This window comes from Rhinatrema bivittatum, chromosome 10 (assembly GCF_901001135.1).
Source record: "Rhinatrema bivittatum chromosome 10, aRhiBiv1.1, whole genome shotgun sequence".
In the NCBI taxonomy this organism is placed as follows: Eukaryota; Metazoa; Chordata; class Amphibia; order Gymnophiona; family Rhinatrematidae; genus Rhinatrema; species Rhinatrema bivittatum.
This window is the reverse complement of record NC_042624.1, coordinates 45,693,262-45,715,379: the sequence shown is the minus strand read 5'-3', so window position 1 is coordinate 45,715,379 and position 22,118 is coordinate 45,693,262. Positions and strand designations below refer to the sequence as shown.

At 42.3% G+C, this 22,118-nt stretch overlaps 1 protein-coding gene and 1 long non-coding RNA gene across 2 annotated transcripts in view; one reads left to right on the top strand and one right to left on the bottom strand.

Moving 5' to 3' along the window:
• LOC115100066 overlaps positions 1 to 22,118 on the bottom strand; it is a 251,836-nt gene that overhangs the window by 168,257 nt on the left and 61,461 nt on the right. The window contains exon 2 of the long non-coding RNA XR_003858951.1: positions 6,062 to 6,158. This is a non-coding gene — a long non-coding RNA (uncharacterized LOC115100066). The remainder of the gene's footprint in view (positions 1 to 6,061; positions 6,159 to 22,118) is intronic.
• OLFM3 (olfactomedin 3) overlaps positions 1 to 22,118 on the top strand; it is a 109,089-nt gene that overhangs the window by 79,316 nt on the left and 7,655 nt on the right. Inside the window, exon 5 of the mRNA XM_029618235.1 lies at positions 17,616 to 17,722. Within this exon, the coding sequence (XP_029474095.1) occupies positions 17,616 to 17,722 (107 nt within the window). The remainder of the gene's footprint in view (positions 1 to 17,615; positions 17,723 to 22,118) is intronic.

Here is a 22,118-nt window from a genome sequence, read left to right as displayed (position 1 = left end):
TTCTGACCAGTTACTAACGTCTCTAGTGGGCATCTTAATCTCTTGTTTTGTAGTGTTAGGGATTTTTTTTCTCAGGTTCTCAGTTTTTTCTTTAAAGACTTGAGCTACCTGATTGCATTGGTTCTCTTCTAGGGTTAAGTGGTTGTTTGTATTGTCACTTGTTAGGTTCTTTACTATGTTAAATAAGGTTCTGGCGTTATTTGAAAATTTTTCTATTTTTGAGCTGTAGTATTTTTTTTTGGTGTCTAAACTTTTTTTGTAGTATGCTAGTTGTTTTCTGTACTTAGTTAAATTCTCAGATGTTTTGTTATTTTTCCATTCTTTTTCTTTCTTTCTAAGGCTCCATTTTATTTCTTTGATTTGTTCACTATACCATGGATTATTTAACTTTGGTTCTTTTATGCGGGAGGGTTTAATTCATTAGCCAAAGTAGTGGTTTTGTTTAACCAGTCGGTTGTTGCGTTGTGGCTATTTGCGTAGTTGATGTGTGTTAATTCTTCAATTAGTCTGTCTTTAAGTATAATATCAGTGTTGAAAGGGGGACAGTATGAGAATTCAGCTGGTTCTATGGTTTGTTTTTTTATTGGTCTTGTGTGCTTGATCTGAGAGTTAATGAGGAAGTGGTCTGACCATGAGATTTGTGTGTATTCAGTTTTTATGTTTTCAAGGAAGCTACTGTTAATGAATGTAAGATCTAATGAGTGGCCAGCTTTGTGTGTTGGTTTATCTGTGATCAGTTTGAAACCTAATGCCGTCATTAGTCAATTAGTGTTTGGCAGGTATTAGATAGGGGGTGAACTTCCATGTGAAAATTAAAGTCACCTAATATTATGGTGGGTTTAGAGGGATTTAGATGAGTTGTGAAAAATTCTATAAGTGGGGAGATGTTTAGTTCGAGGAGACTGGGTTCAGTAGACCAAGCAGATTTGAAACTGGTTCGCGTCAAAAAGGGCAATTTCATGATTCATTAGTGCTGAGATCAGGAGTAATTTAGTTTTAAATATTTTTTCAATAATTAATCCGCCCCCTCTTTTATTTATTCTTGGGATCAAGAAGACTTCGTAGTTTTTGTTTGGGAACTGGTTCTTTAGAACTACATCTGATTTTTTTTAGCCATGATTCTGTTATTGCTATAAAATTAGGTTTTGTGTCATATATCAGGTCCATGATGATGGGAAAATTTTTTGTCACTGATTGTGCATTGACTAGAAGAAAGGAGATCATTATTAGTTTGTTTAAATTGGTACTGTTGGTACGTTTTACTGGAATTAGGTTATTTGTAATCATAATGTTTTTTATTTTGTGGCTGTGATTGTATTTGTGTTGTTGTTTCTTTGTGTTGTTTGCATACTTACCCTTTCCTGTGCTTACTTGGATGGTGAATGTCGAGCTTGTGGTGGTTGTGTGTGTCATCCTGTTGTTGGATAGGTGGTGGTCTTTTTCCATTTGCATTCTTTCCGGGTGTATGAGGGGCTATACGAAGGGGCGTACAAAGGGGCATGCCCCTTTGTTGTGCCCCTTCAGTGCGCGCCGCCGGCACACAGCGCCTTCCAGGTCCCTGGTGTTCTTTTATCCTCCGTGTCCCCCGATGACGTCGGCCGCGTCACTGAGGGGGGAGGAGCACAACCCAGAAGTCTCTGAGCACAATGAGAACCTGTAAGGAGAGAGAGAGAAAAAAACCTGGGAAACAAAAAACGGGAGAAATCCTGTGAAAGAGCCTCTGTTGGTTCCAGAGGCAAGTAGACACGGTGCCTTCTGGGTCCCTGGTGTTCTTTTATCCTCAGTGTCCCCCGATGACGTCGGCCGCGTCACTGAGGGGGCAGGAGCACAACCCGGAAGTCTCTGAGCGCAATGAGAACCTGTAAGGAGAGAGAAAGAAAAAACCTGGGAAACAAAAAACGGGAGAAATCCTGTGAGAGAGCCTCAGTTGGTTCCAGAGGCAAGTAGACACTTGTACGCACTACCCGGCTTGCACAAATGTATCCCCGATTTTATAACTTTCCTTTCCCCCCCCCCCCCCCACACCTTCCCTTAACTGTCCCGCCCCTTAGCCCGAAAAAAAAAATCCAATACCTTTATCTGACAAGTTATGTGTGCCGGCCAACTGCTGGCGCGCAATCTCCTGGCCCAGCGGCCTTGCAGAGGCCTCTGGCCATGCCCCTGCCCCACCCCCAGACCACCCCACAATGCCCCCACCACGCCCCGGACCGCCCATTTTTTCAAGCCCTGGGACTTACATGCGCCATTGGGCCTTTTGAAAATAGGCCCAGCGTGCGTAACCCTTTGAAAGTCTGCTCCCATATGCATGTTGTAAGTGATATTTTTACCTCAGAAGACTCTTGAATGTTCTTTTTCATGTACAATTTGCTATAAATGCATAATTTAATTGTGAGTGTCTGTAAAGGCTGTGGAAGTGTGAGGGGGGGCGTGTGTGCAAGGCTGTAAGGTTTGCCTAGGGTACCTAATACACTTCCTCATCCATGTGTTTTGGGCGGGGGAGTTTATCAGTTTTTAAAATATATATTGCAGGATGGAGCTGGGCTTTATTTGATGGGCCCAGGACAGACACTGAATGAATTGGGGGAGGGGTGTGGCAGCACGGGCTGGCACCAGCCATGCCAGCTTTGTAAAGGCTTCCTTTGTGGGTGTACTGTTTGGAAATTATCTCAACTCCTAACAGATCAGGTAATGGTCTATCCATGGCAAAGAAGTGATTTGGGGGTTCATATCCCTTATTTCTGGGGCCTCTCATTCCATACCCCTCAATTTACTCAGTCCTCTGTAGACTTCAGCCTTCTCCTGAGTCCTCCTGACATCTCATTTCCAGCAGCAATCAGGTCTCCCCATGCTCTGGCCATCCTCTGAGGTATTCCTTGTTTTTGAACCCCCCATTCTCCTAGCTTCTGGCCATTTCCTCAGGAGAAGGAATCACCACTTTCTCCAGCTCTTCAGCCTTGAGCCTTTTCCCTTGAGGAGAAAAGCCCCTGCAAGGCTCCGCTTCTTCCTGAGAGGGTCCCCGAGCCCACCAGCCTGAAGGCTGGCTATTCCAGGCTCCCCACATCCTTTATATCCTTCTCTTCCTCCACTCCAATCAGAAAGGGCAAATCCTGCCAAACAGACCCAGAATTGTTACCTTCCCGGACACTCTCTCTGACCAATCATCTCCTCTCATCTCTCTTTAAGAGACACTCCACCATAACACACAGCCAGGTTAAACACAATTAAATAAAACACAAACCATCAGTTACTCGGTATCACTCCAACAACATTTCTTCTCCAAACTCTTCCCAAAAGAGACAAAGACAACCACAAGACTTAGCTCTGTCTGAACTATTGTTCAAAATCTATTTAATGCCTATTTTCAGCTACGAACTAGACTCAGTGAGGTGTTTCATCTGTATGCAGACGATATACAATTTTACATTCCTACGGCCCCCTCATTGGCAGTGGTGACAGACATGTTCTCATTGTATCTGATCACGATTAAGCACTGGCTCACTCATAACAAGCTCACATTGAACTTGTCAAAAATGTCTTAGAAATCTAGTGCAGAAACTCTATTCCAGTCCCACCACCTATGAGAACTGAGGGCACAGATCTGCTCATTGTTGCTCAGGCCTGGAGTTTGGGAGTCATAATTGACTCTAAGCTATCAAGTATTCCGCAAATAAGAGCAATTGTTACATCTAGCTTTTAAGACTACTGCAGGGACTTTAACCCATATTACAACCTAGTAATTTTTGCTCTGTGGTCCAGTTTTTCTAATGGCGACACTGGATTACTGCAATTCCATTTATTTGGGTTTGCCAGTATCAACAATGAAACTAAAGCAACTTTTGCAGAAAGTTACAGCTCAGCTCATTACAGGTCTGAATAAAAAAAAGATCATATCACTCCTGTTTTGTTTGACCTCCACTGGTTTTCAGTCCAGTGGAGGGTCAAATAGAAAATTTTCATGCAAGAACACAAGCTCCTCGCCAATAACTCATTTCCCTGCATCAACGCCATGTTGCAGATCTACAATCCAACTAAGGCTCTTCGCTGTTCACAGAGTGCTCTATTACATCTGCCTACAGCCTAACAAGCTAGGCTCGCAGATACACAGGAGTGTGCCTTTTCAATAGTTTTACTCACATTTTGGAATTCTCTGTATCAGGAATTAAGATCTATGGAATGCACAAAGACATTTAAGACCTCATTAAATACATTTTTGCTCAGTCAAGCCTTTTAATTACTTACTGCTGAATTTGTATTGATGTTCTGTGTGACCACTTTATTTTTGTTTTTAAAATTTTTGAAATACTATTGTACAATATGTTTTATTGTTAACCATCCCAGTATTGGCAGCATACGAATGTGAATAAATAAACAAACCCTGGGGCTCCCCCCTCCCCCCAAAAAAAATGTCCTGCACCACTAGGCAGGGACAGGAGCACAATGAGTGCCAATCCCCCCGCCCCCCGAATACACACAAATACCCCAAAAAATAAACTCCTAGCATTCTAAAATAAATCTTGAATCCTTTCAATAGCTTATATACTGTTGAACAATTAAACCCAAATAATGCCCTTCTGTATCTTGGCATTTAGCACCTGCGGACCATTTGTCTGATAGTCTGATTGATAATTATGAGTATTTGCCAAGGTTTCTAATCTATAAAATTCTGGATCCACAGATGGCTAAATATCTCTGAGTTTTAACAAGTAGATATTTTTTCTCATGAAACAAATAAAAAAATGATTCAGGCGGACGCAAGAGATATCCAGTAATGACCTGTAGAGATTTATACTTGTGCACAATCAATTATTCATTCATGAGACAAAACTTACCAGAGACATTATAGCTTAAAGACATGGGGATTTTGATGAAAATCTTAGGGGCTCGATTCTCAGTTATTTCAGCACAGAACGTACTATATCATACAGAATGTCATTTTCTGTCAACTTCTCTTTGATAGTGAAAGAATTTTGAATTTTCTTATACCCTTTTTCAAATGATGTGTAAAATTCTCGACAGTATGCATTCTTGGCTGGCCAGGTGGTGCAGCAGCTGGATGCTAATATGCCATCTAAGAGGCTTGATGGCTTACATGAAAACCTGGAAGCCACAGGCTTCTGCTTGAGACAATGAATATAAAGATGATGTGCTTCATCTCCCAGAGGTTCATTCTTTTCTTGTCACAGCAAGAGTCAGATCTCTGGCATCAGTTTTATCAAGGACCTTCCCTTTTAGCTGGAAGAAGTGTTGTGAACTATGGGGGATGATTCATCTCCACTTGGAGCTTTGCAAAATTTCTGGAAAAAATCTATTTGCCACCAAAAGCAAATATAAATAATTGTGTCCTGAGTTTGAAAATGCTACCAAAATGCTCCATGCATCTTTGCATCCCCAAATAAATCCTTTTAATTCAGATATTTAGGCCTGCTACCACTATACTGCATTATCAACTTCATCTCAAAGAACCCAATATTCAAAGCTGGCCATGTAAGTAACTTAGCCGATTAGAACTTATCTGGCTAAGTTACAATGTATATTCAGCAGCACAGCAAAGCTGCTGAATATACACGTATATGTGCACACTTTGCAGATAAGTCTACCCGGCTAAGTTTAGACCTGCTAAATGGGGCATCTAAACTTAGACATATACTTATATATCCAGCTCTGAATACTGGGAGTTAGGCATATAAATTATACGTCTGACTTGCTCCTCCCTTGATCCACCCAATGCACGCCCACTTTTTTTGTGCTTACGTTAGCCATATAAGGGACTTATATAGCTAAGCAGAAGCCGCTGAACATACGGACATATTCAGCAGCTGCTACTTAGTCGCATAAGTCCCATTTATCCGGCTAAATAGTGCTGAATGTGTTTTGAACATTGGGCCCTATATGTCTGAGGCTTAGTATCTCTTCTCAGACATGCAAACGCACTCTGCTGACATCAGCAACATCTGGAACTGGATAGGGAAAGCACACAGAGCAGAATGTCAAAACAATCTAAGGGCAAAAAGTCAAAAATACTTGCTCGCTTCAGTCATGTAATTATGTTCGTATCACTTACATGGCCCAGATCCACAGGAAACAATGAGGAAAGCAATAAAGTCCAGCACTTCCAAACTTTTGTACCACACATTAATTCTTGTATGTCAGAAGACTTGCTAGAAAAATAAAGATAGGGAAAAAATGAAAGCAATGTGTAAAAATAAGAAGTTCTGCTAATTCTCACCCCACTGTGAAAAAGTAATTAAGCATATCGGATGCATAATGCTAATGTTGTAATAGTTCTTGGAAGCCATAAGAACTAATATATTGCAGTTAGGTTCTGACTGTCACCACAGCACTTGAAATTCAAGAAATAATTGACAGCTCTCAGCATGTGACAGGAACTTTTCCTGCTGCACAATGGAAAAAATGGCCGATTTACATACAGAAAACCAAGAACCCCTCCAAGGAAACAGGGCCGCTTGTGATGATCCCAGTCTTAAAACCAGCCCATTGCTTGCATTAGCCAAGTCAACTCGAGAGCTCTAAAGTCTGTAGGTAACTCCTAATGTTGTGGAAGCCAGCATTGGTTACATATAGAGAGCAACTTTTGAAGTCCCTAAATTGCTTGCAGGGCCACAGGTACTTTTGTTCCCAATGGTCTGCTAGTGGATTTTCAAAGGGAAACTCCCCTTTGAAAATTTTGGGGCCAGCCAGTACCATGGGTACGTCTGTGCCTATGGCTTTCCACCTGCTCTACAATAGGTGCTATAAAGCATGCACAGGGATTTCAAAATGAAATTCCTGGAAATCGTTTCCCACTCCTGCCCCCTTACAGTACTGGTAAAAGCACCCACACTATTAAACAGAGCAGGAACTTTTACCCACAAAGGCTGCTGACGACTAAACCCTGGTAACTATTTAGTTATCTAGGTAAAATCAAGTGAAATTTGTTCTCAAATTTGGGCTTATTTTTGCGCATGTGCATCCTTTGGTATTTGCTAGGGATGTGAATCGTGTCCTCGATCGTCTTAACGATCGATTTCGGCTGGGAGGGGGAGGGAATCGTATTGTTGCCGTTTGGGGGGGTAAAATATCGTGAAAAATCGTGAAAAAATCGTTAAAAATCGAAAAAAATCAAAAAATCGAAAAACCGGCACATTAAAACCCCCTAAAACCCACCCCCGACCCTTTAAATTAAATCCCCCACCCTCCCGAACCCCCCCCAAATAACTTAAATAACCTGCGGGTCCAGCGGCGGTCCGGAACGGCAGCGGTCCGGAACGGGCTCCTGCTCTGAATCTTGTCATCTTCAGCCGGCGCCATTTTCCAAAATGGCGCCGAAAAATGGCGGCGGCCATAGACGAAAAAGATTGGACGGCAGGAGGTCCTTCCGGACCCCCGCTGGACTTTTGGCAAGTCTCGTGGGGGTCAGGAGGCCCCCCACAAGCTGGCCAAAAGTTCCTGGAGGTCCAGCGGGGGTCAGGGAGCGATTTCCCGCCGCGAATCGTTTTCGTACGGAAAATGGCGCCGGCAGGAGATCGACTGCAGGAGGTCGTTCAGCGAGGGTTCCGGCGCCTCGCTGAACGACCTCCTGCAGTCGATCTCCTGCCGGCGCCATTTTCCGTACGAAAACGATTCGCGGCGGGAAATCGCTCCCTGACCCCCGCTGGACCTCCAGGAACTTTTGGCCAGCTTGTGGGGGGCCTCCTGACCCCCACGAGACTTGCCAAAAGTCCAGCGGGGGTCCGGAAGGACCTCCTGCCGTCCAATCTTTTTCGTCTATGGCCGCCGCCATTTTTCAGCGCCATTTTGGAAAATGGCGCCGGCTGAAGACGACAAGATTCAGAGCAGGAGCCCGTTCCGGACCGCTGCCGTTCCGGACCGCCGCTGGACCCGCAGGTTATTTAAGTTATTTGGGGGGGGTTCGGGAGGGTGGGGGATTTAATTTAAAGGGTCGGGGGTGGGTTTTAGGGGGTTTTAGTGTGCCGGCTCACGATTCTAACGATTTATAACGATAAATCGTTAGAATCTGTATTGTATTGTGTTCCATAACGGTTTAAGACGATATTAAAATTATCGGACGATAATTTTAATCGTCCTAAAACGATTCACATCCCTAGTATTTGCCAATGTTAAATTACTTCTGCCATTGAGGTGCCAAATGCTCCAGTCTCACAAGGGCCTTCTGCACTTCTTCACAGTCTGAGCTTTACTCACACTGCATAATTTTGTCTCTTCTGCAGATCTGATCGCCTTACTTATTGCTCCTTGTCTAGATCATTAATGAATAAGTTAAATGACTTGAGTCCCAGTATAGATCTCTGAACCATTCCTCTGCTTACCCCTCTCTACTGAGAAATCTGTTCCTTTCATGGATGATTTCCAAAGCAATTTACGTCCACTAAATGGTTTGTTATAAAATTGCCCAGGTTTTGTATGCATAAAAGTATGTGTATAATCCTATTTTATGCATACTTTTATGTGCAAAAAAGAGAAGCATTCTGCGGGAGGGGGAGGAAAAAGTTGAGGTGGATTTGGTATTACATGCACTTTCTATTTTAAAACATATACATGTACTGTAAATTAGCATGCACAATTATATCCTGCAAAGAGCAGATTTATCTTTGCACAGATCAGTTTGTGTGCATTATTGTGGGTAACTTTTTAAAGCAAACCTATGCACAGAAGTCTGCTTTTAAAGTTGACATAGCTTATATTACATGGTGATTGCAAAATTACCCTCCGTCCTACTGTTTGTGTCATATCTCTTAAACAGTTGCCAGTCCATAAGAAGACACTGCCTTCTATTCCTTGATTTTTCAATTTCCTCAGGAGCCTTTCATGAAGAACTTTGTCACTTGCCTTCTGACAATTCAAATGCACTGCAGCATATTGACCAGCTCGCCCTAATCTAAATGTTACAGCGGCAATGTCAGGCTTACTGGTCTGTAGTCTCCTGGATCACTTAGGGAGACTTTTTTTTTTTTTAATTGGCATTAGATTAGCTACCCTCTAGTCCTCAGGTACAGTGGCAAATTTTAATGATCCAAGACAGCATGGTTTTTTTCAGAGGAGGATCATGTCAAGCAAATCTGATTGATTTCTTTGATTGAGTGACTAAAGCATTAGATCAAGGGCATGCACTGGATGTGGTTTACCTGGATTCCAGAAAAGCTTTTGATACTGTCCCACATAAGAGACTCAATAAACTGAGCAGCTTAGAGGTAAGTCCCTATGTAGTGAACTGGATTAGAGTCTTGATGAGCACTAAACAACAGAGGGTAGTGGGAAATGGAATTATTTCTGAGGAGAAAAAAGTGATTAGTGGAGTGCCTCAGGGATTGGTTCTAGGGACAGTTCTGTTCAGTATCTTTGTGTGATTTTGCAAAGAGTTTAGAGGGAAAAATGTTTGCCTTTTTTCAGGTGATGCTAAGATCTGCAACAGAGTGGACACCACTGAGGGAGTAGACAGAATGAGAAGTGATCTAAAAAAAAAACCAAAAACAAAACTTGAGGAGAGGCTGAATGCTTGTAAATTAATGGAGAAATTTTCAAAATGATTTACACACCTAAATGGCCAATATTGCCCAGGGACTGTGCGTTTAAAAGTGTACGAAAAAGTCATTTCATGTGCACGTTCATTTGCACTATAAAGAGCCACTCTGGGGAGCCAATTTGGAGCAGGGTTCAAAACTTACACACACGTGCTTTCAGTTTTTGAAACAATGCATGTAAATGGACATGCACAAAGTTACGCCACCTCCTAAGCAGGTGTGTATGCTGGTGCCAGTGAAACACACAACACAGATTTTCAAAGCAGATTCAGGTGCACAAAATCACTTTAAAAACTATGGGCTCAAGCCTGCAGGTAAAAGTATCCACAGACTTTAGCCTATGTGGGTTATTTAAAAATGACTCTCTAAGAGTCAAGCATTTGGGGTGCAGAAATTTGAGAAGCAGTATAGAATAGGAGGTGAAAAGCTGATATACACCATCTAAGAGAAGTACCTTGGGGGTGAAAGTACCCGATGACCTCAAGGCACTAAAACTGTGTGAGAAGTGGTGGCCAGAGGGATGCGTACTGCGAGGCATAACTAGCAGGAAAAAAGGGGTGATAATGCTTTTGTGCAGCTTGTTGGTGAGACCTCACCTAGAATATTGTGTTCAGGTCTGGAGGCTATACCTCTGAAAGGATATAGCTAGGCTAGACGTAGGCCAAAGAAAGGCAGCCAAAATGTTGCGGGTTCTGCACCAAAAGCCATACGAGATGAAAATTAAGGACCTAAATATGTATGCCCTAGAGGAGATGTATGGAGGGTGTTATGAAGCATCTATAGTGGCTCCACCTCTTGCCTGCCTGGAATTCATTTGTTGAGCCATGTTAAAAATATGTTGCCTACTCTGCCCATCTCCTGAACAGGACCTTTTAAGACATGTGCTATTTGTAGGAAAAAAAAATATCCAAAGATATTTATCATCTGCAGTACAGAAAGATCGAGGGTGAATCAACTGTAAGAACAGAACACACTATAGATGTAAAAAGACAAAAGGAACATTGAGAGAGAAATATTACATTTGTTTCTTGTGCTTATGTCCAGGGCCAGCCCTAGGCTAATCATTGCCCTGTGCAAAAACTGAAATTGGCACCCTCCTCCACCCCAGTGAAAAATGCCAGCTTCACACATGCCACTACTTACAGCCTTGTTTTTCCCTTACATGTTTGCCCCAGACTGGCTCTGGCAATAGGAGAGCAGCATTAGCAGCCTGGTGTTTCTCAATACTGCTTCCTTCTATTGGCCTCTCTCGCTCTTTCTCGGGAGAAAGATGCACTAGTGACCTGCAGCAATATTTAGAAGCACCACACCCAGCGTTGGTCTCCTTTTGACAGGGCAGCAGCAGGAGCACTTCAGCAATGTGAGCATGGGGGGAAGGTCCTAGTGATTGGTACTGGCCCTGCCCGAAGTGTTTTATAGCAGAATTAGAGTCATCAGTCATATGGGTAGCATTTGGGCAACCATTTGTATTCATTTTTTAAACAAGCTCAACTATTTTGCTCAAATATGACCCAGACTCTAAATAATGCTTATTTTTAGAAGCTTACATTTAATTTATGCATGCATCTGCCTTCAGGGGTTTCTTTCAGTACAGTCCTAATTGGTATCCTCAATAAATTACTTGAAAAAAGTGCTATAACAAATTCAAGCATGACAAGTGAACTGTTTATTAAGAATATGCATTTGTTTAAAATGAAAGGATAAAATGCAATGAATGAGTCCATGTTTGTTTCATTTATGGACCCCCAAAATGAATGGATCCCATGAACAAAGAGAAAATTTTCAACTTATTCTATGATGCCCACTGAAGTCTATGGCAGTCCTGTGAAGATAGAGATCAGGGATGGCCAACTTTGGTCCTTGAAAGCCACAAATAGACCAGGTTTTCAGGATATCCACAATGAATGTGCATGAGAGAGATTTTCATACACTGCCTCCACTGTATACCAATCTGCTTTCTGCATATTCATTGTGGATATCCAGAAAACCTGGCCAGTGTGGCTCTAAAAGATGGGAGTTGGCCACCCCTGGTGTAGATACCTCCAGAATCTTTTAACAAACCTATAGCTGCTATCTGGATCAAGAGACACTGACCTAATCCCATTGTAAAGACTGAGCATATGCAAGCAGCTCTGTAGTTCCTCTCTAGCAGTTGGTAGAGAAGGACGTGTTTGGAGACACTCTCTGAGTTTAAAATAAAGCTAGAAACTTTTGGATTTGGCTCTCGTAAAGGGCTGCTTCCAATCTTCACTCTGCTGGAGTGGTCTTACTCACTGTGCCAGAAATACAGAGGCAGTGACCCTGCTGGTGTTTTTTATTTTTCTCTTCACTGGGGGAAGGTCAGAGTGGTAATTGTAGTTGTGCTAATTATTTTTTTTTTGTCTCTTTCTGTCTGGTCACCAGTGAGGTGAGCAACTGAAGAGGAGTCTTAACAGGCTGCCACTCATTTTGGTTCTGTTAGTGTTTAACAGGGTTGGGTTTTTTTTGTGTGTGGAGAGTCAGTCAGCTCTGAGTACACGCACAGCTCAGTATACATGCACTATATATGTATTTTTGTGTGTGACAGTACTGTGAATGGGAGTACAATTGCAGTATCAATACATACATTATTTTGTAATATCTCCTTATATACCAACTTAGGTCTACTCTGTCTATTTGCCATATACTAGATGTGCCACCTTAGGGGTCTTGTTACTACTCTGCCTATCTGCCATGCCCAAAATGTACCACCTTAGGAGCCTTGCTGCCATGCCTATGATGTACCAGCATGGGAATTTTGGTGCTGCCATGTTTTGTTTGGGTCTCAACCTAGTTCTCTCATCTTGCTACTTTGTTGGTCATACTGGTGTGTTTTATCCCCAGAAACAGAAATTGAAAAAGGAATAGATGTTTCTTCTCCCACCCTACCTTTTTTCTGATTTTCCATTTTGCTGTCTAGGCCTGTGTGCTATTTGCAATGAACTGCATTCTAAGCTTTAGATGTTTAGACACCTTTGTGCTGTTTGTGATGGGCCACAGCTAAGCCTTTGGGGGTTTAGGCAACTTTGTGATGTTCAAAATGGACTGCAGTCTAAGCCTTGGGGGGTTAGACATTTTGTGCTGTTTGTGATGGACCACACTCTAAGCCTTGGGATTTTTGATGACTTTGTGCTGTTTTTCCTGCAGTTTGTCTTGAGGGGTCAGTACTTGTCTGCATATATTAGCTCTACAGTCACCACAGTTACACAAGTAACAGATGGAACCATAAATGATTTAATGAGCGATTTGTAGTTTTACTGTTCCAGCTATATCTATATAACATGAATATGACTTAACCTTTCCAGATTGGCAGAAGCATGTGCTACTGGTAGGATTAACTACATTCCTCACTCCACCTGTCTGAGATTCTTTTCAAATCCCCTTTCCCTGTGTTAATTGCTTACTCTTTGTCTTGCCCTGGCAACCTGTTGCTTTGCACACTTGCTACAATACTCTTCAGGCATTTCATTCCATTCTTCCTCCTCCTGCCCCAATCCTAGATACAGCTAAGGGTTTTTTTTTTCTGGCTAGTCATCTTCCTGCATTGCTCTGCTCCTACTGTTTCAGTTTACACTCATCTTCAATTCCACTGTTGTCACCATCACTCCAAGACAGACTTGATACTTTAGGCTGCTTCTTCCATTGCTCCAACTGTCTTCTTGTGCTTTCCAAATCCCCTTCCCCTCTGGTACTTGCCAACGTTTGGTCTTGCTTTGGCCATCTGTTGCTTTGCATGCTTGCTGCACCATTCCTCATCCCTTCATGCCACTCCAAGTACCGATTTGCTCCTACTGGTGCCTCTGATTCCATTCTTCTTCTTCCTACCTCAACCCTTGAGGTATAAATTATTGGGGGGGGGGGGGGTTTGGCTGCTCTTCTTGCTGCTTTGCTCTGCTCCTACCATTTTAGTTTTTAATAATTGCCAGCAAAACTGCTTCCACCACTACTCCAAGTGAGTCTGTATCTTAGGGTGCTTCCTCCTCTACAATGGATGTCTTCTCAGTGCTGTCCAAATGCCCTTGTCTTATGGTACTTGCCAAGTCTTGGTCTTGCTCTAGATATCCAATGCTTTATATAGGTCTTACAATCCCAGTTATCTTTAATGGTTTTATGCCCGCTTGGATATTTTCTTCAAACTCCATTGGCTGACAATTCTTGCAAAGGCAAGGGCTGCAGAAGTGCAGCACCTGGAATCAGGACCACACTTCTCTATGATTACTCTTCTGAGGTAATAGAAGCAGTATTTGCAAAAGCTGATTCAGAATTGAGTTCTGGATTCCCTGAATCACAGAATATTAAACAGCTAGTGGCTAATGAGCATTTGGTGCCTCTAGTCAGTAGCATCTTAGCCTCCAGTGAAGAACAACTCTAAGCCTAAACAGTTAACTACTTCACCTATTGATGCCATAAGGAAATTATATCAGTCCTCTTCCAGGGATTTCCTCTTGCTTCTCTCTGACTAGGGCTTTCTACCAATTTGGCTGGTGCCTTTTGCCCATCATTTGGAGCCTTAGGGTGTCCTTACTACTCTGGGTAGCTGATTTGCTTGTCTCAAGATGCCTTGGGGTCTACATGCCAATCTTTCACTTGTTTTCATCCTCCATCATTGCCTTGATATGGTTTTCTGCCTCTTTTGGTGCTTTGTCCTCCCTTCATGGTGTCTTGAGCTCTTCATTCTACACTTGGTGCTGCTTTGCCCCTCTCATGCCACTATTTGAAAAATAGCAGTAAAACTGGCCAGACCTTGGGGTGATCTGGGCACTCTTGTTACTATGTTGCTCCTCTGATGGTGTCTTGGTGAATTTCTGCAATTGATGGTATCATTTTGCCCCATTGCACATGCTTGGGCTCTTCATGTCACATTTGGTGGCACACTGACAAGCTTGATGCGCTTGTATGCCTTAACTCTTCTGATGAAGTCTACGCACCAGTTTCATTAGAAATGATTGGGCATCCAAATTGGGATTTTCTAAAGTATTGCATTCATGCCTCTTCTCACCCCTCGCTCCACCCTCTGTACCTGGGATGCGACTCCCTTCGGCTCTGATGGACAGATGTGGCCTCAGCTTCTCTCCGCCTCTTGGTCCCGGTGTTCCCGGGCTGGCCTGATGCTTTGGATCCGCCATGATCCTGATGACGTAAGGGAGCGCGCCAGACTTTGTACCAGCAAGGGTGCAAACCTTGGGGGCATCCCCCGTAGTGACATCATCCATTTGCACTTTAAAAGGTCTCTGTTTGCTAACCTCTAACGAGTTAGCAAGGAACTCCAACAGGACTTACTTCGGCAGTCCACGATACTTGCAACAACGATCTGAGTCAGCGAGGGGAAGCCTTCCCCACTGCTCGGCCTTTTCAAACTTACCAAGAGTACCCACTCTACAGGGGCTCAACTCTCTCTTCTTGATTTCAGATTGCCAGAACACTCGGAAGACTCCTCATTGCCTGGAGGCGATCGCAGATGTGAACACAGTGAGTTCTATTACATAGGAATTGTACTCGCTCCACGAGGGCCTACATTTCTATAGCTCTGAAGACTCCCTTCCATCCAAGATGTTATCGCAGGTATGGAGATCAAGAGTTACTTTGGCAAGATCACAGATAGGAACCGGTACTCACTCCACGAGGGCCCATGTTCCTATAATCCTTTACAGACTCTTTTCTACTCTAGAAGCCATTTCATATACAGCAATTGTGAGTTCTTATTACAGACTGTTTGTGGGAACCAGTGCTCGCCTACAGCTCCTGTTCCTGAATGTACTGAAGACTCTCTGTGGCATAGAGACCATTGCAGACATCTACGATTGTGAGTGTACCACCTTGTATCCAGTATACCCTGTCTACTCACTACTTCTAGTCTCTCTCTACAGCTCAGCGACCCAGAGATTATATTCCAGTATTAGAAGGACTTCAGCCTTGCCAAACACAGCAACTCACTACTGCCACCCCTGGTGGTCCAGCTTCCAGTTTAATAAAGAACTATTTATGTTTATCTCATATTCTAGCCTAGCCAGTGGTTCCTCTCAGGATCTCCTCCTGGGGGTGCTGTCATCTGCCATCGGCCCAGGGATTCACCATTTCCTCCTAGTGGTCATTTCCTATCGTCACTGTGGGAGCTAACCACTACAGACCTCTAACTCCACTCACGGAAGTATTATATAGACAGCTACTCCTCTTTCCTTCAGACTTGCCAGCAGATTATATATATACAGATTGCTACAGATTATATATATACAGATTGTAGTGGAGGCATGATAGATTGCTATCTCAGTAGCGAAGTACAATATACCTATTGTCCTCTCCTCTCCTCAGAAGAGTGTTACTATACAGATTGCCAACTCCTCTTCCTTGGAGAGTTGATCCATTACAGATTGCTACCTCCTTCTCTACAGGAGCATCTAACAGCAGTTCACTAACATCTACAGATAGCTAACTCCTCCCCTCTGGAGGAGCAGGTCATGTTCTAACGCTACTCCTTCCCCTTTCAGGAGAACAGCAGAACAGATTGCCAATTCCGCCCTCCTGGCAGGGTGAGTGACAGCAGATTGCTAACTTCTGCCCTCTGGAGGAGGAGAGCATACCAGATAGCTAACTCCCTAGCAGATTGGTAACACAAAGTAACTGTATTGCTTATTCCATTGACTATAATGTTAAACAAATGAATGAATAAAATGAACCTAATGAATGACTGTGACTTATGAAACAAATGAATGAACCAAAATCAGAATATAAATCGAATAAATAAATAAAATGGATTTTTTTTATTCTGCATATGCCTATTTGCATTGAACATAAGGACAATTTTCAAAGGGATCTAACTGGGTAATAGAGGTGTGCAAAGACTGTTTTTCATTGTGGTTTTCTTTTCATGGAGTTTTTTCATTTTTCTTTGTTTCATTTTCTTAAAACAAAAAACAAACAAAATAAATGAAACATAAACAGTAAAAAAAAAAAAAAAAAATTTGTCAACCCTGTCCCAGAAAAAAAAAGAAAAAAATCAAACAAACCCCACTCCCAGGCCCTTCTACCATGTTGATATTTTGTACAGGGAAAGATCAACCCTCAATCATTCCTGCCCCACTGGTCCTCTGATTAAAACTGGCACCAGCAGATGAAGACCCGCACCATTTATAATTTTTTCCATATAAAATAGTTTCAATCTAGGCCTGATACTGGCTGGCACCATTTTGTACAAAAAAATTAACAATGGCACTGGCAGACCAACATGAATGCCATTGTGAACTTTTCCATACAAAATTGCACCAGGCAGCTTCAGGCTGATACCATTTGCTACAGATAAAATTAAAAATGTTGCTAGCCTCAAACTATTGGTGCCATTTTTAATCATAACACCAGCAGGGCAGGAGTGACTGGGGATTGCTTCTGCCCCATGAAGCACATCAACATGGTAAGAGGGTTCAGGGAAGTAGCAGAATCAGGAGGGCAGCCCTGGGGTAGTGGGCCCTCCTCCTGATTCTGCTACCTCCCTGAACACTGAAATTTCATTTGTTTTCATTCTTTTTAAAGCAAAAAAAACCAAAACAAACCAAATTACATTTCATTTGTTTTAAAAAACAAATTGAAACAAAATGGGAAATTGTGTTAAAATGTCCCATTTCCTACTGGATAGCTTAGGGTTTACCCAGATAGATCTCCCTGGTGTAAATTGCAACCCTCAGAGTGGGAAAGAGGGTGAAAATATAGAATATAAATCACTTAAATAAATAAACAATTAATAAAATAGATACATTAAAAGGGGTCATCCTGGGGCATGGATGGGACAATACATACATACCCAGGTAGTTTTCCTGTGACAATTAACTACAAGGTACATGGGTATAAAAGTACCCGTGGACTTTGCACCCAGTCACGCATATGAAAATTGTCCCCAACTTGTGTTATGAAGTTTGTATTTCCCTCTGCAAGCCTGCAATGCAATTCATTAGCATAAACATATATCATAGTCAATTGGCCTCATTGTTCAGACACTTTTACCACAGCGTGACTAGGCTTGGTTTAGGTTAATTTTCATGATGTGCCTCTATGTTTTTCTAATTTCAGCATGTGGTAAATTGATGAAAATTACAGGACCCATTACAGTCAAGACATCTGGATCTCGGTTTGGAGCCTGGATGACAGATCCTGCAGCGTCAGAAAAAAATAATCGAGTAGGTTTGTGTGCTGAATGTCTGTGTGTACATTTGTTAATGTATTTCCACTTTCTCCCTACACGTACCTCCATTCGTTAGAGAAAATGCTTCCCATAGCATTTGGTGTAATATATTCCCCGCATTTCACTAACTGTATTATGAGCTTCTTCCACAGCAGGGAAGTGTAGAAATATATTTTTCATGAAAAATACTCCAGCGGATATCTTGAGCATTTTGCAGTTTTTATTTATTCATGTACTACTCATTTTCAAGCTGCTATAGGTACTGTATATGACCATGTGTGAGTATAGGAAAACTGTACACCCATTTTTTATTTTAATTTGTCTTGATTCCTTACCCCTGAACTCATTTTTTCATGATGAGTATTTGGTAGCAGAGAATGTCAGTGCGCAGGGGAAAACTGTAATATTCTGTGATGCATAGCACAATCCCAAGTCTGGCAGCATGGAAACAGTTTTATACTGTACATAGTTTTTATGAGCACAGGGAAAAAGAAAAGCTTCACATGCAAAGTGATATAATAAAAAAAAAATCACACTATGAAATTTACAGAAGTCAATTTTCAGAAACTCTTGACTCGGGTGAGTATCTATTTACCTGGCTAAATTGGCTGTTAGGAAGGATCAAGAATGTGCATGCTTATAAACAAGTAAGAAGGGGACGTGTTGGGAAGGTCCAAGGGGGGCATTTAGGTTGGAGAAGGTAAACAATACAGTCTTAATCTATGCACATTATTTCATATGGAAAAAGTATCCACAGAATAAGCAGGTGCAAATGTCTGCGTATGCTTTACCCCAAGGCAATTTTCAAAGGGATTCTCATACTTTTTCCTTTTGAAAATTAGTGCAAAGTCCACTCGCAATTGCAGACTTTGCGACAATGTGTCCACATTTGACAATCGATAAATTACAGGACATTAATAAAAAAAAGACAATTACATGGCAAACCACCAACAAAAATAGGGAAAGTCCACAAGATCAGAACTGGTCTAAAAACAAGATCGCAGCAGGCCTGGAAGCTCTCTGGTCGTGCTGTGCATTGCTAGGCAGAGGACCCAGGTCAGTTCTCCAGCCAGACCTTCTGCTCCCTGGGTCAGCTGGGGTTAGGGATGCTGCGGAGGCAGCATTCACGACCCCTGAGGGAAGGGAGCCCCAGTTATCAATCCAATAGAGGCCAGACATAGGAGTAACAATGGCAGTGTCCACAGGGATCCATCGTTTGTGGCCCCCAGCTCAGGACTCTCATTGTAATGGCTAGGCTAAGTGAGTAGGAGGGAGGAATATAAATTAAGTGAAAAATCCACAGGATGTTGAAATGAAGGGTGGTTATGCCATATCCCAGCAGAAACTGATTTTGATTTATCTGGAACACCAAATAAGCAGGAAGAAACTCAATAGTAAAACATAAAATCCCCGGCTAAATTGCATATCCAATAGAAGACAAATACAGGAGACAATCACACTTCAGACTCAGCAATTACAATAGGTGATATGGTCATTTAATCCTACATCTCTCAAATGCCGGAAGCAGCAAAGAATTTAGCAAATCATCACTGATCACCACATCATCAAAGAATGCAAGAAAGACAACTGTGGAAAACTGTAAATTGCATTAAAGCATAACACACATAACATGATGTAAATGTTTTGACCAAATAATCAGTCTGAGTCAAGGGTACAAACAACAAAATGCAGTTATAAAAATGAGAGATTAGATCTACTGTCCTAAATTCTCTTCTAGATTTCTCATGAGAGGCAATATGAATCTCTGCTAGCACTACATGACAGCCGGGAATTTCGTTTCTGATCAGTTTTATTTTTTACTGATTATTTTTCATCTGGCCAGTGCCCATTGAAGTGCTGTCTTCAAAGATTTGTATTAATATAGTAACATAGCAACATCATAAATGATGGCAGATAACCAAAAAGGTCCCTTAGGTCTGTCCAACAGTGATTTTATGCTCCTCTACTCAAATTAGATCAAATCCCACATGAAATCCAACATCCAATCCTATTGTGTCCCTTTAGAGTTGCAACGGCTACTGTGCCATTTACCCCATACCTTTTAGGATTCACAATGCAACCCATATCACTCAAGGTTTGCAGATGTACTAATCAAATTAGGCAGCCACCTACAGCACCACCGTTCTGGAGGTGGCTCAGCAATGGCATCTCCTCCTTCCTGCACCACAGCCCAGAAGTAGAAGAGGTACCTGTGCTGGAAGGAGAAGATGCCATGGCTGCTGCCATCAGGAGCTAGAACAGCAAGTCTGTGCAACTACATAGAAAAGAAGGGGACTGGAGAAGCTAGGCCCGTGTGACATCAGAAACAGAAGGTTGGAGCCACAAGACCTGAACAGTGTCAGAAGAAGGTCGGAGCCATGGGGTCCACATGGCATCAGAAATAGAAGGTTGGAGCCACAGGACCTGAACAGTGTCAGAAACAAAAGGTTGGAGCCATGGGGCCCACATGACATCAGAAACAGAAGATTGGAGCCGTAGGCCTGCGCAGGATTGGGACCAGAAGGCTGAAGCAGTGGGCCTCTGCAGCCACTGAAAGAGGAAGCAGGCTGGAGTTGCAGGGTCCTCGCAGCATTGGGAACAGAAGGCTGGAGCCATTGGCCCATGCAGCCAAAGGGACCAATATGCTGGAGCTGTGGGACCCATGTATGTCAGAAAGAGAGAACTGGAGCTGTGGGCAACACAGCACTGGGAGCAAGAACAGCCTGCATGGCTATAGAGAGAAAAGAAAGCTGAAGCAGCAGGTGCTTGTGACCAAGGGGAGCAGAAGCAGGCTGGAGCAGTGGGGTTATACCAAAGAAATAGGAAGAGTCCTATCCATGGGTGGATGAAGGAGACTGATGCTGCCCTTGTGCTTTTAGAGGGGCAAAATGGGAGTGAGTGAGAAATGAAGCATGTGTCTTTGTGCATGTGTGTGAGCTTGTGTGATTCTCTACGTGAACACGTGGGTGAATGAACGTCATTGTGTATGAGTGTGTTTGAGAGAGAGCATGTGCGTGTGTATGACAGAGCGAGTCAGTTTGTACACCACCACCCATCCCCTTCTCCCCTTGCTAATTCAGGACAATCTCAGGGCATCTGGAAATCAAATGTTTCCAGGTATGGAAAGCAAGGAGGGAGGTTCTATATTATTAGTTTTAATTATTGGTGTTATTCAATGTGTATTTTATTGGTGTTTGGAACATTTTTAAATGAGTTTTTAATTAATCTGTGTTATTCATCAGCTATTTTAAAATATTTATTTTTTATTAGTATGGTTTTACTATTATTAAACCATTAATAAAAAAGAACAACCTAGACCCAGAGAACATTCAAAACTACCGACCTACATCAAACTTACCGTTCATTGCAAAAATCTTAGAGAAAATCACCCAATCCCAACTCTCCAACTACCTTGACACAAACAACATTCTTCACCCCTCTCAGTTCGGGTTCAGGAAAAACTTAAGCACAGAATATCTCCTGCTCTCGCTAAATGACACAGTGCTCAGAGGATTTGACAAAGGACAAAGTTACCTATTATTCCTCCTGGATCTATCAGCTGCTTTGGACACAGTCAACCATGCCATCCTAATCGACAGATTATCTGAAATAGGAATCATGGGTATCATTAAAATGGTTCTCCTCCTACCTTTCACATAGAAATTTCCAAGTAATGTTCAACAACCTCTCGAATAAAGTAAACCTCAACACAGGAGTACTACAAGGATCCGCCCTATCAGCTACACTCTTCAACATATACCTTCTCCCAATCTGTCACACTCTAGAACATCTTGGACTGACCCACTTCCTATATGCTGACGATATACAAATACTGGTCCCTATACAAAATACTCTGGAAGATACATACGATAGAACAGCTATCTATCTTTCGGAAATCAAAAAGCAACTAAATGACCTGAAACTCATAATAAACATTGACAAAACTGAATTAATCATCCTAGACAAAAAAACAACACCACCCTCATGAAGCCGCTCAAAACTGAAAACCGAAAAACAGTAATCTCACCTGTCACCCATAAGCGAAATCTAGGAATCATCATTGACAAGGAACTATCCTTCAAAACCCACATAACCAACAAGATAAAGGAAGGATATCACAAACTACTGACATTCAGATGTCTTAAACCATTCCTTACAAAAGATGATTTCAGAATAGTTCTGTAAGTACTCATCTTCTCCAACGCCTTACTCCTTGGACTACCTTTCACTACCATCCGTCCTCTCCAAATCCTACAGAACACAGCCACCAGAATTCTAACTGGATCAAAAAAATATGAACACATCACACCAACACTCATCTCATTATACTGGCTCCCAATAAAATACCGAATAGAATACAAAGTACTGACAACCCTGCATAAAATAATCAT